The sequence below is a fragment of the Plectropomus leopardus genome, chromosome 16 (genome assembly GCF_026936395.1).
Source record: "Plectropomus leopardus strain MGB_pleo_1.0 chromosome 16, ASM2693639v1, whole genome shotgun sequence".
Lineage (NCBI taxonomy): Eukaryota > Metazoa > Chordata > Actinopteri > Perciformes > Serranidae > Plectropomus > Plectropomus leopardus.
The window spans coordinates 14922511-14940988 of record NC_142191.1 but is presented as its reverse complement, the minus strand read 5'-3'; the positions used below and the strand labels follow the sequence as shown (position 1 = coordinate 14940988).

Genomic DNA, 18478 nt, shown 5'->3' with positions numbered 1-18478 from the left:
CCTAGTATCAACTCCAGTAACCCTTGCGCTTGGAGAGTGTCTCTTAAAATGCTGAATTCTGAGTAGCTGGATGAACAATATCACCATTTGTCTGCTGTGATTTTTGTTTTCCACCTGGTTTGATGTTGCTGTTTTACAAGCAGCATTTCCACTGCAATACAGATCACACATTCAGAGTGAATGAAGGTTAAAACTGTCTTAACGAGGGCTGTCCTGAATATTATTTTTTTGGCATTGAAGCCTAGTTAGAAATATCCACGATTAATTGAAGCTTTAAGGAGGGCTAATGAAAGACGTGCCTGGGTCAGACTTTTTATTTTTCCGCATCAGATGTTTTTGGGTTTTGTCAGTCCATCTCATTTTCATGAACACTGAATCTCAAGAATGCTTTAAAGGGATTTTGTCATATTTGGCATAAATGTCCACTTGGACTCAACTATGAACTGATTAGATTTTAGGTCAAAAGTCAGGGTCACTGTGACCTTGCATCTCTGTCATTCTCTTGAACACAATATCTTAGCAACACACAACAACACATTCTCTGAATGTGGCACAAACGTCCTCTTGGAAGATGAATTGATTTGATGGTGGTCAAAGGTCAGTGTTACCTTGTCAAACCTTGGGAAAATTACCTCAAAGTTGGCACAAAAGCCCCCTTGGACTCAATTATGACATGTTATATCCAAAATGTGATAAGTCAACTTCACTGTGACATTATAATGTTCTGCAAAAACACTTGTCTGAGCATTTCTTAGCTTCAAAACTCCTAAACAAAAGGGGAGACATTTGGTCAGATACTACCACCTTCAAACTGTGGCGGTTGTACAGATCTACTGTGCTGCCTGGGGAACAATGTGTGTGAAGCATTCGTGTTTTTACAGGCCTAGATGTAAACTGTGACTGCAACTTGACTGGTGTGCAGATGCATATTACGCCGAGGTGGTAGTTCAGGTTTGAAACATGTTTTCAGTCAATGCGTGCAAAATAATGTGACAAATAGTCACTTTGTTAACATGCAGGTTGCCATGACATTGTCCATAATAGCTAGAAAAAAACAAACTTTGCAAGATGGCTATGCTGTAACTTACCTTTTTTCGAGTGATTTACACAAGTTGTTGTAAGTTTTTGATATATGCCAGTTTTCTTTGGCACACTTTGAAACTATTTCAGACTCTCTTTTTACCATCTTGCCAGTATATTACATGTGGTCAAACTGTCCCAGTTTCAGTGGTGCTGGTCTGCTGACGTTGACTGATGTTACATGAGTGCAAGGTGGAGTCACAAAGCTATCGCTAAATATAAATGTCCCCGTCTGAGGAAAAACTAATGATAATCTATGTTGATGCTTAATGAATAATGTTAGATTTCTATTACTGAATTTAATGGCTATTTGGGGCTTTTGGGATGTTATTGGGATGTCATTTGTGTCAACCCTACCTTTACCCTGTTTTTCGTTTTGTTTTTTTGTTCTAGACTTGCCTACATTGTCTTCAGACACTTTAAACTCTTATCTTGCTGAATATTACCTTCTGTATGCCATCCAAACTTATCCTCAGATATTGTATTCACCTCGACTGTATATTGTTCAATACAGTACTCCCTCCCGGGGAGAAAACAAACAGACAGATACACTGTGCGCGACTGTGGTTGAGATGAAAACCGATCCCTTTTGAAGATGTTACAGTAGCAGATCAGACAGGATGACTGCCAGTGATACTGTGCTCCCCTGCAGGCTGTATAGAGTAGAAAGCTGCAAGCTCAGAGCACTGCATGGTATCTGTGTGGATGAGACAGACAGAGGAGGGGTATTAGAGTGCCGGGAACACATAGGGAATTCCTGCACGTCTGTCCTGATGCTGTGTTAGAACATGTGTGTGTGCACTTGTGTGTGTGTGTGTGTGTGTGTGTCTGTGAGTGTGTGTGTGCGTGTGCGCAATGCTGTCAGAGTAGAGCTCACACTTCCTCCCCTTCTAACCTGCTAAACGGTCGCATTCAACCCACCCAACACCCTCCCCACTACTCAGTTCTCTCTCTCCACATCGGTACGGGGCTGCTGTGACATCACTCATTCCCACGCACTCTGATTGGCTGGCTACTGGAGGGAAGTGGATTGTTCCCGCAGCCTACAGTGAGAAATTAAGAGAGAGAGAGAGAACGTGGGAGGGAAAGACAGAGGTAGAGAGTGTTTGAGAGGGAAGGAGAGAGCGGGACTAAGCAAGAAAGATTGATGCTGAGGCAAGCCGACACTGCACTGCTGCCACTCTCTCTCTCTCTCTCTCTCTCTCACACACACACACACACAAACAGTCTTGCGTACACTCACATCACACTCCCAAGCTGCTTAACAGGCAGGAAAAACACTGAGTCTGACTGAGTCTACAGCCCGTTACGTTACTGCAGGACAGGACAGAGGACAGAGGACGAAGAACAGGAGGGTGATACCTTCCTCTGTGCTTTTGCCTCAGAGCAACAGTTTCACCGCTGTCATCTCAGGAGGTCCAGCGCTCCAGGGAGCTCTTTTAAGACACCTCCCCAAAAATAAGAGAGGGAGAGGCAGCAAGGGCAGGAGCAAGGGCAAGTGTAGCCTCTCTCCCGGAGGTGAATGTCCTCTCAACGTCCCCATGAAAGCAGGCGGGAATCGAGGCGTAGTCTGGGGTACAAGATGGCACGACGAGCAGGGGGCGAGGGCTCCCCGAAAAAGAACACATCCCTCAACCTGGTGGCGGGGTTCTTCCACTACCTCCGCGGTAAGTGGGATAGTGTGTGTATAAATGTGTGCCTCTTACTGAGACGAAGAGTGTGAGAAAAAGAAGTATATTGTGTGTGTATTTTGTATGTGTGGTAGGGTGTGCGTGATTTTATGTGGCACTGCAGTATGGACTGTATGTGCATGCTGTATGTGAGTCTGTGCATTTTGCTTTGTAATTTCCTCACAAAGTGCTTCCTGACGATTTTTTCGGGCTGTGGACACGGTGTGCATAACGCAGAATGTGCAGAAATTTGAAGGGGGGCGTTTCCACTTTGGCAGAGTGTGTGTCTGTCTGTGTGTGGGGAGGTCGCTGAGGTCTGAGCCTGCAGCAGGTGAATCAAGCGCACCCAGTAGACAAGCACCAGCTCACTGCATGTGTCACAGCACAGCAGGCAGACTGTCAAAATGTTTGATTTCTTATCTCACCGTTTGACCCTGTGGCGGTCCGCCTGTCTGCTCATCTGTATTTGGATACCATGCATTCAGCACTCTCTGTGACTGTCTCACTGCCTGATAAATTAGATTAGATTTTGAAAGACATACCATAATGTTTTTTTCGATTTGTTTCCTGTCACATTATCCATCTTATGGGGAAATGAGAAAAACAGAGAATGCATCACAATGGTTGCTTTTAAAGAAGCTGTATTTGAATGATATCTCATTAAGGTCATCTTCACTGCAGGGGGTCAAAGTGGGAACTCAGGGGCTGCAGATGAGACTAATGATGATACAAGCCAATATTAGCCGAGAAGGTAATCAAGTGTGTTAAAACGCCGCTGTGAGGCTGGGTTGCTGAGGATGGCTGTTCTCCTTTGTGATATTCAAAGAATGTGAATGTGTGTGTGCTTAAGTGTGTGTGCGCAGAGTTCAAAGTCACCTCGTCCCTGAGACTGAGAGGCTGGCACCACGCTCGTGCAGACATGTTCTCCGTCACACATGCTCCAGGATGTGGAGGGGTACATCTTCCCTATTCTCCTCCAATATTACCGCCCATCAATATTTGATTACTCCTGGACCCAATCAAAAGATTAATTCATAGAACGGGGACCTGCTCAGTGGCACGTATGACTTTGCGTGAATGTATCTGCATTATGTATGAACAACTCCCCCCTCTGCCTCCTGCCTCTCTGATGCACACACGCACACCACTCTTCACTGTTCTTGTCTGCCCACAGTACCTAGTGACACACTAACCAACTTGAGTGTAATCAAAGCGTCAGCATATTTCATTAAGGTAGAGGGAAGCACTGTGTCAGACGTCCTCTCTCGCTGATAACATGCTTATCTCAAGGATATTGCTCTGTGGCATAGATGGGACAGAAAAAAAAACCACTGCCACATGTGCCAGTCACTGTACATGATTGGTCCCAGGCAGCCTATACATCTGGTTGGTGTATGTTATAATGGGATTCATGTGACAGCTGCACATGAATTTGTCGATTACAGATGTAACCATTGCAGGAGTCCCAGTTGTTATTACACAGACTGCAAGCAACAATGAATTTTGCCATCAATAGGGAATCAGGAAGGAGAGATTACAGCAGTGAGGCAGTAGTTGGTTCTAAAAATCCTGCAGAGCATACAGTTCTCAAAATGCCCGTATACTATGTTTACCTGTGTGAGTGTTTGTATATGTCAGGAATTGGAGTTGACAAGATTTTATTTATACCAATGCCATTAGTGTTTCTCTTTATCTGTCAGATTCTTACTCGATTCCGTTCCTGATTTCCGTTTTTGTTCCTGATTTTCTGCGGGAAAAGTAGGCATATACACTTTTTTAGTGTAAATGCAACTGTTTATTATCTTTGAATGTGAACACAATGTAGATGTAAATAGAGAATATTTGTACAGCATTTGATTTTAATGAGGTTTTCCTTATCAAAGAAAAAATCTGCTAAGCTGGCCTCAGGGTTCCCACAGTTATGGAAAACCTGCAAAAGTCATAGTATTCAACAAAACTTGTTTTCCAAGCCCAGCGAAGTCATGGAATTTTGTTGTTTGCTATGAAACTCTTCTTCACTTTCTCCCTGCGTTCTGTCTTCCTCCATGTATGTCAATTACCTGGAATTATTTTTTAATATGACATGTTTGAAAAACACTGGACAAGCGGGGCAAGAGAAATAAAATTGTGAGAGTGTGATTTGGCATGTTTCCATCTTTATGCCTCACTTCTGTTTTAGTCTGTGCTGCATTTTTGCGAGATTGAGGAATTGACATGGACAGCCTAGGGGGGTTCACTTGTCACTCTGAAAGCCGATATATGTACTTTGGTTTTGTTTTAACTGGTCTGAATGTAGAGCATGTTAGTTTAAAAGTACAGAGCTTTTTTTTTTCAAACAAATTAATCAATTGGCCAACCAAACTTTGGGCTGTCACTCACCCACAATAATATCATTGACATTTGATGTGAAGTGTAACATACTGCTTTTAATTTTTTTCTCCCTCCCATTACTATTATTATTTATTACTATTGTCATTATTATCATTGTTATTATTATTATTATTACCTAATTTTAAATTTTATTCAATTAATGTAAAATGACGTGTTTTATGAAAACATTAAAAAAAGAAAAAACTGTGGGAAAGATAGTGAATATGATTGTATGAGCAGAAATAAAAACTAAGTTGAAAATAAACACATTATTGATATTTAAGCCCATGTTGCATAGAAAGATGTTTCAGCATATTGCTGGTCTTTCCACACTTACTTGAAATTATCATTTTAAAGACATTACCACTGTTGTAATCTTTCTTTGTGAAATTAAACAAAGATTTGGACTATTTTTTTTTTCTCACAACGACGAGCCCTTGTAGTTGTAGATTTCCAGCAGCGTAATGGACGAGTTTGACATCATTGTTTTCCTTGCACAACTGTCAGAGAACATATGGGAATCCAAATAAAGACCATGACACACTTGGATGGATCAGACAATTTTTGAACAAACAGGTTCAGAACTCCTTGATTCCCACTCAGGGACATGTACTGTTATGTTTGCTTGTGAACATGTGAGCGAAAGTGCTTGATTTATGTCTTGTCCTCATTTAAGTTAAGTGGCTTTTTAGGGGACATCGTCTGCAGACATCTATGCTATTGATTGTGCCTTTGCTAAATGGGCTTTATCGCTGTAGCCACCACAAACAATGTCCTTCCTGATACAGGGGTAAATGAGTACATTTGGACTAAGGCTGGCTTTGTGTGTGCGAGAGGTTTAAAGCAACAGATTGCATGCTTGAACTGTGGTCAAGAATGAATAAACCCTCTTATAGATCATGGCAGAAGTACATGTCATCCTCCATATGAAGAAACAATGCCCTTCTACCATCTAAAGGGCATTTCTGAGAGCAGGATTTTCTGTCCACAGTAAGAGGAGTCCAGTTAGTGAAAATGTCATCCTTTAAATGTCAAATGCCTTCTCTTACACATCAGTGTAAGGTGTGATGTGGTGTGACTGCGTTCAGACACATCAGACGGGAAGTAATAATATCAAAGTTAATTAGAGTCACAATCCAACTCTGCAAGCCCAGTCAACTGTCTAAACAATAGACAATGAGAAGATTTTGTTTTAATCGCTGCTTTGTTTATTATTGCATGTGACTGATAGTGACGCTCTGGGCTCTGATTTACAGATGAGCAGGAGGCTGTGCAGAAAAGGACATTCACGAAATGGATCAATTCCCACTTGGCAAAGGTAAGAGAGTCTGGTTGATTCCCACCGCTGCTGCCAGCATTGTGTTGTCTCTTTACACACACACTGGTGCTGGTTAAAACTTCACCCATCTAGAGCTTTTCCACTTCCAGTTACTTTGTTCTTCTACACTCGCTCGCTGTGCTCTCTGTGACTTTTGCTCCATTTCCAAAACACACTGTGGAGCTGGTCATGGGACCGACTGTGCCAGCTAAGACCACACACACATTCATTCTTACTCGCATGCCTTTCATACTCCTTTTTATTCCTCCAATCTCATATAGCTCGTAGCAAGGATTTACCCTCACTCTAATTATCACTTTCACATTACAGCATTTAATACACTGGGTATCTTTTTTCCTGCGAGCTACTGTCAATAATTTAAGTCTTAGTAACCTGTAAGCTCTCTATCTCAATATGGAGCAATTTAGATTGTTCAGGATAAGAGTTTGAAGTTAAAGACTGCCCTTCATTTGCCTTCTTAATGAGCTTGGACACCAGTATATCTGTCACTTAAATACACTTAATGCAGCTGCATGCTGAGGGGGCATTGTATGCGTGTAATTATTGCATTATACTGCATTAGCCTCCTCAATTTAACCCATTACCCCTCGAATAGTATTTCAGGAATGGGTGGACAAGGCAAATATGGCACAGTGCAACACAATTAAGTGTTATTTCAATCTGCAATGCTCCTTTCAAGGTTTACTATTTGATTACGACAGCTGTGGAGGCCTTGAACCTCGGTGACGTGGAGCAGAAAATTCATTTGAAAAGCACTCTGGAGGGAGCAAACCTTGACGTAATATTAAATATCATGTCTCAGGACCGTGCCAGCAGAAAATTACACACAGCCCAACACTAAAATGCCTTGAATTTTTAATAGCGTTTAGGTAAGCACATAGTTTATTTATTGAGTCATTTTGATGCAACAGGGTAGAGCCACGGTCCTTTTGCTATTTCTTGGTAACTGAAAATGTTGGGGTTTAAGTGATTTGGAAGGATGATAAGGATTCAGAGGGACACAAAGGACAAGGACCCCCAAAACATCTGTATTAAAAGGTGTAAAAGAATGATTTAGCATTTTGAGTAATGCTTTTTTTGCTATCTTGAGATGATTATTACCATCTTTAAATCTGCATTGTAAATGTGTAGATGGGCTTATATTAAGACTGAAAACAGCCCTTTCATGCTTCCTAATTGCTGTTTTTAAATCTATAAAAAACTCTCTGAAGCCTGATTTTGCTCACAGGGATTACTTTCACGTACTTTTACCTCATGATGTGGAACTCTGGCCATGTTTAATATGAATATTTGACATTGTAGCATTATGAATATGACAGAAAATAAGGAAAAGCATAATATGTCCCCAGTAAGTTAAAGTAGAGTAACAGTGTCTGGTCGACCAATAGCCCTGAAACTGAAGCCTTATTCTTGGCACAAAAACACCAATAAACTGGCTAAACAAAGATCCGGAAAATTTCATTTGAATTCCATTTAAATGCACTTTAATTAACCGATTCAGCTAATCAATAGATTTGTGATACGATCACACAAGTCCATCAGAAGAGATAACAGTATTCATTCCTCACGGCTCTCTCTCTACCTTGTTGATCAAATTAGTTGCTCTCCTCCTCCTCGACCATCATATAACTGTTTACCCTTTTACCCGATGCCTGACGTTGCCATAGTAACACTGATTGGCTCATATTTGTCTTCAACAATGTCTTGGTTGTCAAGGCAGCTTGGTAAATGTTCAGAGAGCTTTGTGATGAGTAGAGGGTAAAAGTCAATTCAGCAGGTGGGGAGGATCTCATGTAATAAGTAGGTCCATTTTCTTCAACGTGTCACTCTGTAAACAAGTACAGATGAAATGGCATCCTATCGGCTCGTCTCACATCTAAAAATTCGCAAAGAGCCGTTTAAAGAGAAAAAAAATGTGTGAGACAGACAGACAGAAGCTTTAACAGTTGGTTTGCTCTCAGAAGGATAGATCGTGCCCTTGGCTATGCAGATGATTAGGCCACTCCAGTTATCACAGGTCTTTAATTCAGCGCCTAAAGGTATGTGATTAATCGTTGGGTGAGTTGAGACATGGCACTATCACTCCCCTCCCCCTTACTTTTCCACTCCACAGGTACAACAAAAGAAGTCTTATGAGCTCTGACAAAGAGTTTCTATGAGAGGACGTATTGGAGCCGGTAATTTATACAGAAGATTAATGACTCTCATTACTCGGAGTAGTTCACCAGATTAAGTCACCAGCTATAGACTAAAAGTATAAACTGTTGGAGAGCAGTGGAGCAGCACTTTTTCCAGTTTTTCTTTCTATTTAAATAGAGGGTCACATTGTTTAGAGCCAGCAGTTACATATATTTGGGGAATTTTGCTTTGATTTGCTTAGAAGGTAGAATTTTGGTTCTAAGGCTTGTTGTTGCAGAGCTGCTTCCTGCACTGCAGTGGAGTGACAAGGGGGCAAATTCAGTGAGCGGGTCCCAAGTTTCCATTTTGACAAATCCTTTCTGAGAAGGTTAAAGCTTAATTACTAAGTGACCGGTGTGAGCTGCAGAGGTCTCCTCGTCGCTCAGGCGTTTTCCAGGCAGTTTTAGTACAATAATCAGTGAACCAAGTGTTCTAAGAGATTACAGTAGCAGTAAAGTGAAGCTCTAAGCTCCACTCTCTGTGTTTACTTCCCTGCTCCCCCTTCTTCCTTTACTGGGGGAAAAGGGGGATTGAGCGGATGATATACTCCATGCACACTAAATTCAAACTTAGCACATCATGGTGCATGATATGTGCCTCGGTGCTGCACTTAGCTGCAAGGATGTTTTCCATAACTGCTACATTTTCAACCTGTCAACTATGTTTGTAGCCTCCTAGTTTTCCTTATTTAGCTAAAATTTGGTACAGACTAATGACTGTATTTAAAGACTGAGGACACGTCTCCACTTTCTACTGCTACAGCAATCAAGCTAAAATATCCAGCATACAGGCGATGTCATCCTGCGCTGGTGACATTATTTGGAGCCAGACTGGGCAGTAGATCTAGGGTAGCGGAGCTGCAGCCCATACACCCAACTGCAAACAGCACCATTGATTGTGTGCACACTAAGCTGTCAGTCATAAGATAGTCCCCCTTTTTATAGCATCAAATTACTATTATAACCATACTTATCAGAAAAAATAGCACTTGAACAAACAACAAAATCTAAATCAAAATGACAGAAACAATCTTTGGGAAACATTTTTTTGACCTGTACAGAGATGTTTTGGTTTGGCCATGTTCCATTCATTAATGTGAATAGGGTAGGGTTTATGACCACCAGGGAGAGATCAAGATGTTATGGCCTCACCTTTGGGGAGCTGATGTGCCGATTAAACAGAACAGACATGAATGGTCCCCAGACGAGTATTCTTAATGACTTTGACAATCCCTGACTTTCAGCGTCACTTTAACATTGATATTGTGGTTATGAATGAAATTCCTCCACACTTGGGTTGATTGCCATTAAATTTGGTACAGACATTCACATTCCCATCATGTTAAATTGTAATAACTGAAGGGATTTTTGGACTTTTCATCCAACACCACCAGCAGGTCAAAATTTCAACTTTTCGAACCTGTTGGTTTATGACCTAATGCCTGCAAGACCCTTGTGTTTACTTCTAATTAGCAAGCGTTCTCATACTTATACACTCAGCTGAGATGCTGTACTAAGTAAAATATGTACCTGCCAAACATAATGTTGTTATTGCCATTGTGAGCATGTTGGTACACTAACATGTAGCTAATAGCACTACTGTGCCAAAGTACTCACAGCCTTGCAGAGCCGCTAGTGTGACTCTAGACTTGTTGTTTTGTTCTTTAAGATAAAATAATAAATGAAGACAAAATATAAATGTATATGGGCCCCACAGTGGTTTGAGGATATGTAGAATATTTGGAAGGGCTTGTTGGCCACGTAAATGTGAAATGGTAAATGGACATGCATTAGCATTATGCCTTTCTAGTCTTTCAACCACTCGAAGCTCTTTCACACTTCTTGTAACATTAATCCATTCACACACACATTCATACATTGGTAGCAGAGGCAACTGTAAGATGCCACGTGCTACTCAGCTTAAATATTCAAACGCACTCACAGTAGGAAGCATCTGGGGTTCAGTATCTAGCCCAACAATACTTAGAAAAGCAGACTGGGGGAGCTGGGGTTTGAAGTGACAGTCTTCCAATCAGTTTATTTTTTGTGCATTTTTTGCCATGCAGTTTATTGTATTGACGACTGCAGTCCTGTCATCCTTTGTTGTAGAGTTTCCCTGCAGCCATTTTCATGAAACGTCACAGTCAAAAAGTATTCTAAAGAGTCATTTATCCTCAACCATAAGTCTATCTGGGATGTTTCCAAATTATAATACAAATTACTGTGATTCTAAAAGTTACTCACATTGTTGCTTTTATGTCCAAATTATACCCTTTAAGAAGCTTACAAATAACTTAACTTTTAAAATATTTGGACAAAAAGCATCTGGTGTTAATCCTTCCTTTAAACTTTTAACCATTTCACTTCAAAATGAGACCCCTCTGTCTTCTCGTTGTTTCTGCACCTCCCTCCGTCTTTCGTGCTGTTGATCTTTTGGAATCCACTGAGTCAAGTGTACCGACGGGAATGACACAGGAGTGCAGACAGACGCACATCCTGAAACTCCTCTTCTCACAATCAATTATGGCCTAGACACTCATATGTAATTAGCTCATTAAGACCTTGATTTATTTTTTTTAGCTCATGTGATTTAGCCGAGGAAATGGATATTACTTTCTTATTTTGTAATTAGTCAGAAATTTCCTCATTAGCTTTGGGATTATAATGAACAAATAGGTAAATTTAACTTCAATTAGCTCATGGTATAATCTATCCCTTTGAAGAGGTCTTTGTAAGTGTTTCCTCTGTCATTTTATGATAGGGGCACAAGTGCTGTCTGGATATTCTAATATCCAAAGCCATGAAATGACATTAGAAGAGGAATTAGCCAAAAGAGCTGCTGTATTTGCTAATTAATTTTGAAAGACGGGAGGTTCGTGTCCCCTCTCTCTTTGCCTTCTATCATTTTTCTCGCTGCCACTCTTTCTACTCAATTATACCCCTCTTGCGTATCCACGATGCTGGGGGTTGTATGTTTTTCTCTCTCTCACCACACACACACTCAATTTGCACATGCTAACACAGACACATTTCTGCTTCTGCCGTTTTTCTGTCTCTCCTTCACTCCCTTTGCTGCTAATCTCCCTGTGAATGGCTCGCTCGTCTGAATGCGCCCCCCCCTAAACCTCTCCTCAGCCCCCGCATGTGACTGTGCTTTAAGAGAAATCCTTGATGTGGCGCCGGCAAGAAACAGAGATATGTGGATTTCCCCGAGTCTACAAGTCTGTGTCAGGTCAGGGAGGAAGTCAATGAGAAGGATACAGTTTGAAATCATCAGCATATTTTAGGATTTGGAGACCCCATTCAGAGCCTGCTGAGCCTCTGCTTATGGCTGACTCTAGCTGTCAGTAATACTTCACAGCCAAAACTCTTTTGGGGCTTCAAGTACTTTTTACAAGGATTTCCCTTATCCATGTTTCACAAGTTGAAATTAACGTCTTACAGTGTAATGTATTTATTGTATTTTGGTTTATTTATGTGCTGTGCCACTTTGAGTAGGATAAATGTTGGGAAAAACCACCTCATGCCTCATTGTTTCATGTGCATTGCGGGAGCTATTAAGGCTTAAATCCCAGATTTTTGCATTCCACAAAAACTGAGAAAGCTTTGTGTGAATTTATGGCATGTAGTGTTTAAGTAAACACTGAATATATGGAACTTATAATGCCTGGGCAACTATTTGGAAAATGTGTCTTGTGGGGCGCCTGGTAGCTCATCTGGGAAAGCAGGCACCCCGAGTACAAATGCTATGTCACGCAGTGGCCATGGGTTCGACTTGTACCTGCAGCCCTTTGCTGCATGTCATCTCCTCTCTCTCCCCCTTTCATGCTTAACCTGTCCTATTGAATAAAGGTAAAATACCCAAAAAACTCATCTTTGAAAAAATAAAGAAATATCTTATTTTTCTTCCCCTCATTCATATTTCAGTCAAAAGCCACATCTTGCCATTCCCTCAGGCATTACATCATTTTCATGTGTAGCCTATTATATAGTTTGAAAAGACTGAAGAAAAACCGTTTCTACAGTAATCTCATGGCTATTACTCTTTTCTCATAAAGCGTGTCCCGCCTCTGGTGGTGACAGACCTGTTTGAAGACATAAAGGATGGTGTGATGCTGCTGGCCCTGCTGGAAGTCCTCTCTGGACAAAAACTGGTGAGTCTCACGGTAATTTCTTCAGCATGTGATTTGGCCACAGACTTCAAACACTTCACATCCTCTGATCTCTCTGGATTAAATTTTGACTTGAGCTGATATAATGAGGATCAGACTGGTCAAATAATAGAGATTCAGTTGTTTATGGTAGTGTTGTTTTTTTTTTTCTTTATATAATAGAGCGCTGCAGGTATGAGTTTTTGTTGGTAGGCTTACCCTGAAGTAAGCAACACCCTGGTTCCCTCAACAAATAGCCAGTGATTTTTCCATTGGATTTTGGATTAATGAAGAAAATGATCTCTGTGGCCATCAAAAGGTTATGATACTGACAACACCACTTCTATAATTTTTGAAGCATAAATGCAATCTCCTTGATTGGTTGCATGACTTCAACAGCATCATCACAATAGCCCCTGTCCCACTGGACTAAAACATTCATTAACATCCACTGAATACTGGCTTTTTTTATTTTACGGGAAAGGTTACAATCAGCATTCACTCCCGGGTCAAATGACTCTGCAGTAGTCGTAGGTATTGATTGACTGCAGCTTTTATTCGCTTCCTTTCAACAGTGGTGGAAATGCAACCCCAGGAGTTGCGCTAATTTTAGCCCCTTTGTAGGTGCTATGCAGTGACGGGCCTCCACCAAATACTGTGTGTCTCCTTCCAAGCAGCACTTGAACATCTTTCAAAATGTAGTCTGCTGCGAGTTTGAGAGAGAAACTGAGTTAGAGAGTAAAAAGTAACCACTGTAACATTTATATATAACATTTATATATAAACCTCCGATCTGATTTCAAGCATTACCTTTCCCCTGAACAGGAACTGATCTCTAGTGGTCATTCCTGAGTCAGTTGTCGCACTCTTTTTCAAAGACGACCAAAAAAGTACAGGACTAATGTCATTTAGCCACTTGTTACGAACTGTCTTTTTTAAGTTCAAAGTTCACGAGTGGGGTTGTACTAACATATTTTGTGTTATATAACAAAATGTGAAAATCTCCTAAGCTTGCGTTAACGATGGACCTTTTAAACAAAAAAACATTTAAAAAGCCCACTGACTTCAAAACAAGAGAACTGGGAGGCAAAAATGTTAATTCATTACCGTGTTTTAGGACTCATTCCTACACCAATGTAGCAGTCAGTGCTAAAAATGTTTTTCACAAATCTCAAAAGAGCTACAGATTTCATAAATGCGAGCATGTGAACTGAGCCACAGTTACATGGAAATGCGTATTGATCAGCTTTTATTAGGATGTTTGAATTGAACAGAAAAGCCCAGATTAACAAGGACAGATCATAGTTCACAAAACACACAACATGGACAAAGACGTTCTCACACAGCTTGAGGATTTCACTCGCCCAATATTGCCTCAGGTCTAAGCTGCCTATGTCTTATTGATCTGGCTGTTTATAGTCAAACACATCTCTGATTGGACCTCTGTGTCTTTCTCACTTTATTCCTGATTTATTCTCTCATTCTTTTTGACTGTGTTTGTGTTTGCTGATATACTGTACAAATAATGTACTAATTTAAAATGACTTATCTTCTTTTCTTTTACTGTTTACTTTTGTCCACCCTACCCTTTTCTGAAACTGTGTCTCAATTCCTTTCTTTCCCTCTCCATTGTTCGCATTTTTCCTTGTAGCCATGTGAGCAGGGCAAGAAGCTAAAGAGGATCCACTGGGTCGCCAACATTGGTACAGCTCTCAACTTCCTCGAGGGTAGGAAGGTAAGAGTTCACGGCCTTCTTTTTATGTTTTATTCTTCTTCTCTTATTTGCCCCTTCTGCTCCTCTCCTTGCTCAGCTGCTGCCTCCTGGGTACAAACATTCAATCTTGACCTTGTGTGACCTGTTTCCCCTTCATCCCCGCCTCTCCCACATCCCTCATTTATCCCAACCAATATGTTCTGTTTTCATGTCTCTGCAGTGAAATAAAGGAGAAAAAAATCTGAAATTTTAACACATACTTTGGGATATTCTTGCCAACATTGTCCACATTTTGTCTTGACCAAATTGGAATTTTTTTTTAATTTGTATTACTGCCTGTAACTTATCAAAAAATCTGTAAAATTCAATGATTAATTAATTCATTTCACATGATCCACCATACTTTCTGGTCACACCACACCACTTGTACTTATGACATTAGTATTCTTCAGTTTTCTTTCTTTTCCCTAGTTTCATTGACAGAATTACATCCAAGAAAGCTCAGTGTGGTTTTGGATGTAATCATCTAACTGCATCGGCTGCCCCTCTGTGAGATTAGTAAAATGTTCTCAAAGCTACACCCAGCCCATCCTTGGATATACATAAATAAATATGAGCTGGTGTCTGCAGGGACATTGATTTGTCTTCTTCAATTGTGACAGGGTTAAAACTGTAAATCCTACACCAGTAATCTGCAGACTGGAGATGAGACGTCAGTGGGCACTCCACTGTATACGTCTGTGTGTGTGTGTGAATGTGTAAATCTGTGTGTGGAAAATTAAATGTAAATATGTCAATCTGATGTATGTCTAGACCATATTTACATTTTGCTTTAGAGGCCTAATCACTTTAATGCCTGATACATGCTCCTCTCTTGTGTCTGTATCATAGTGAACGTGTGCAGTGACATTATGATGTTTACCATTTTATCAACAGTATATGTAAACTGTTAAAACCCTCTAATACATGTATTTAACTGGGAGTTTCAGACCTGTAGCTATGTCAAGAATGCCTGCAACTAACATTGATATGTATAAATGACTAATCTGTTTATTTTTTATTATTATTAATGTATTTGAATGTGTCAGAAAATACTGAAAAATCATCAAGTCCTCTAATCCATATGACCACAAAGGATGTACAGTATTTTTCTACCTCTGAACACAACACACAGGAGCGTTTCCTAAATTAGTGTATCTAACGGTCTAACAGTGGGTAACAAAATAGCTTGTATTGACCCTAATCTGTTGTTTGAAATATGTGGGTAACCTTGTGAAATGATCACAGTTGCACCAAAACTCCTTGCTTAGTTGAAAAAAAGGAGTTGTTTTAGGGTAACGTAGTGTGATGAACCTTGTCATGTAACATACGCTGACATACTAAGTAGCGTTCTTAAAATGCCACTACACTGACTTTTGGTTTTACTAAGAACATGAACGGCAGTCTCCTGGATGAAAGTCCAGTGCTTGTTTGACAGTCCACATCTCCTCCGTCTAGCTCTTTATAAGACATTGCCTTACGTCTTTCATTGCTTCCATTATAATTACCACAGCCACTGGAGGTCACCGCCTAACAAAAATACATAAATATTAGTGATAATTTCTGCTCGTAAATACTATAGACTGAAGGAAAATAAAGTAGCTACAGTGACGTCACTTATTGGAGTTTTCGGACCAAATGTCTGTTGTGGTACCCAGCTATAAACATTTCTGCTTTAAAGCTGGGCATTGTAACACGGGGGTGTAACACTGGTTCACACCGGATGTGGAACATCTGAAAAGCACGTCGATTTTCTATGGAACACCGGCTGCTTGCTTTCAGCCTCCATGCTGAATAATCAGACCGTTCACACTGGACATGCCGTGGCCCCGAGCTTCACGGCAGGCTGATGATCTGCAGCGACAGTTTCAGCGTCTGGTCTATTTTTTCCACGAGTAAATCTGGTGGGAAAACACACTAAATACACTATTATGAACGATATAAATGATATATTAAATATGATATGAATGATGTGATCATGATAAATGATAAAATATGCATCCAGTGCTTCCACAATGCTTGTCAGTTGTGTTTACAGAGAGGGAGAGAAATGTGCAGACACACAGCAACACACACGCTCATAGACACATGCACACAGCGAGAGACAAAAACAAACAGGGACAGAGCTCTCCGTGTGAATAGAGAGGAGCAGAGAAATATGCCAGAAATATGGGTGTGGTGTGAACGGTCAACTGACTATGAACGGGCGGCTGCATGACAATTATACCATATCTAAATCATATTAGTGTGCTTCCGTGTGCAGGGGGAACCCAGCGAAAGGGGATTTACTCTGATTGGGAGCCAGCCTCAAGTGGCCATGAGAGGAACTGCACTTTTTAGCACTTCTTGGCTTTTTTTTTGACCTCAGAGGTCGCTGATGGGTTGAAAGGACTTATATTGGAGAAGGACGGGCTCAAGATATACAGATATTTGACATCTTTAGATCCCTTGTTGTGTCTGACTGAAGATGTTACTTTACAGTTAACCTTTTAGGAACTCAAACTAGCAAATAGTTGGCATTTTAACCATTACATTTTCTTAAACAATAAACTATCACAATGTTTTGAATATCATCCACTATACTGTTTACCTACACACTTATGGCTCAAGTGCAACCACGACTGTGTGGTTACCTGTGCTCTTTTTTGTTGGTGTGTGTGGTCTTGACACAAAACACTTCCATTAACAATTCCAGCTTCACACCGCTGTGTTGACTTGTCAGAATGACCTGCTGTGTTTTCAATATGAAACCATGTATTGCATGTACTCTTATCAGCCAGTATCCTACGCTACCCTCGCCTGCCCCCAATCTCTTCCTCCATGCTTGTTCACCAATACGGAGTGGCTTGTATTACCATATGATGACCTGTTGTGCTGCAGCGCCTCAGTAATATAACCCCTGTGTGTGATCATATAGAATACTTCATCATATCAGTAGATACAGCCCTCTCTTCCTCACTCTTTTTGCCCCTCTCTCTCTCTCACCCTGCATCACCCTCTCTCTGCTGGATATAATCCTTGCTGCCTGTGTTGTGGTGATAGATCTCTTCTCTCAGCCAACCACTCAAGTTATCTCAACTCAGAGATGCTACAGTATCTATTATCTCACAGTCAATGAGGCGTCGTCCGTCAACCAAACACATCTTAATGCCCTCTTTCTCTCCTCCTCTCTCTTCCTCTTTTCTTATCTGCCCTGCAGTCTGCCTACAGAGGATCTCCGGTCAGTATTTATAACGTTATTCAGTGGTTCATTCAGGACATTGAATAGAAAGGGTTAGGGTTATATGCTTTCAGTAGTGCTGATGGTCATATGGTCATACTATATATTGTTCATTTTTTTGTAAACATATGTATAAATTTAGTGACGCTGTGCGTGTTAAATCCATATGTATGAGATTTTAGTGACTTGTAAACAGATTCATTGGAATTGCAATCTGGAATTATTAGGTCCCGTTATAAGATATTGAAATATTGGATATTGTGTTTTGATACAGATCAAGCTTGTGAACATCAACTCCACAGACATTGTTGATGGACGGCCATCAATTGTACTAGGGCTGATGTGGACCATCATCCTCTATTTCCAGGTAACATTGCCTTTTGCTCATTTGCATAAGTGCTATTCATAGACTGTATATAAAGATGAATGACGCTCTGTATGTGATTGACCCGTCACTGTACAAAAATGAGGCCAAAATATTCCAGATATGACTGGTGAGTTCTCATTGTAGCAATCAGCTGGTGAAGTTGATTGATAGACACCATTAATCAACAGAAACCATTTTAGGGAAAAAATTATTTGGCTTGTACATTAGTTTTTAGTCTGGCTCATTTCCCAGCTGCTGACATGGATGGGTACGGGTTTCTGAACAGTAATGCAGCCAGCCGTGAGGGGGCCGTCAAAATGATTTGGCTTCACTTTTGGGGATCTGTCATGC

General features: G+C 40.7%; 1 protein-coding gene across 7 annotated transcripts in view; it reads left to right on the top strand.

The window, feature by feature from the left end:
• The window catches only part of syne1a (spectrin repeat containing, nuclear envelope 1a), a 197484-nt gene that overhangs the window by 12514 nt on the left and 166492 nt on the right, over positions 1 to 18478 (top strand). For 2 of the 7 annotated variants that reach the window (XM_088089593.1, XM_088089589.1), the window contains exons 1-6: positions 2274 to 2747; positions 6377 to 6438; positions 12695 to 12790; positions 14439 to 14522; positions 17740 to 17760; positions 18035 to 18127. In XM_088089593.1, the coding sequence (XP_087945719.1) occupies positions 2603 to 2747; positions 6377 to 6438; positions 12695 to 12790; positions 14439 to 14522; positions 17740 to 17760; positions 18035 to 18127 (501 nt within the window). In that variant the 5' untranslated portion in view covers positions 2274 to 2602. Of the gene's footprint in view, positions 1 to 2272; positions 2748 to 6376; positions 6439 to 12694; positions 12791 to 14438; positions 14523 to 17739; positions 17761 to 18034; positions 18128 to 18478 lie in introns of those variants that run through there. The other 5 variants (XM_088089595.1, XM_088089594.1, XM_088089588.1 and 2 more) reach the window with 4 other exon arrangements.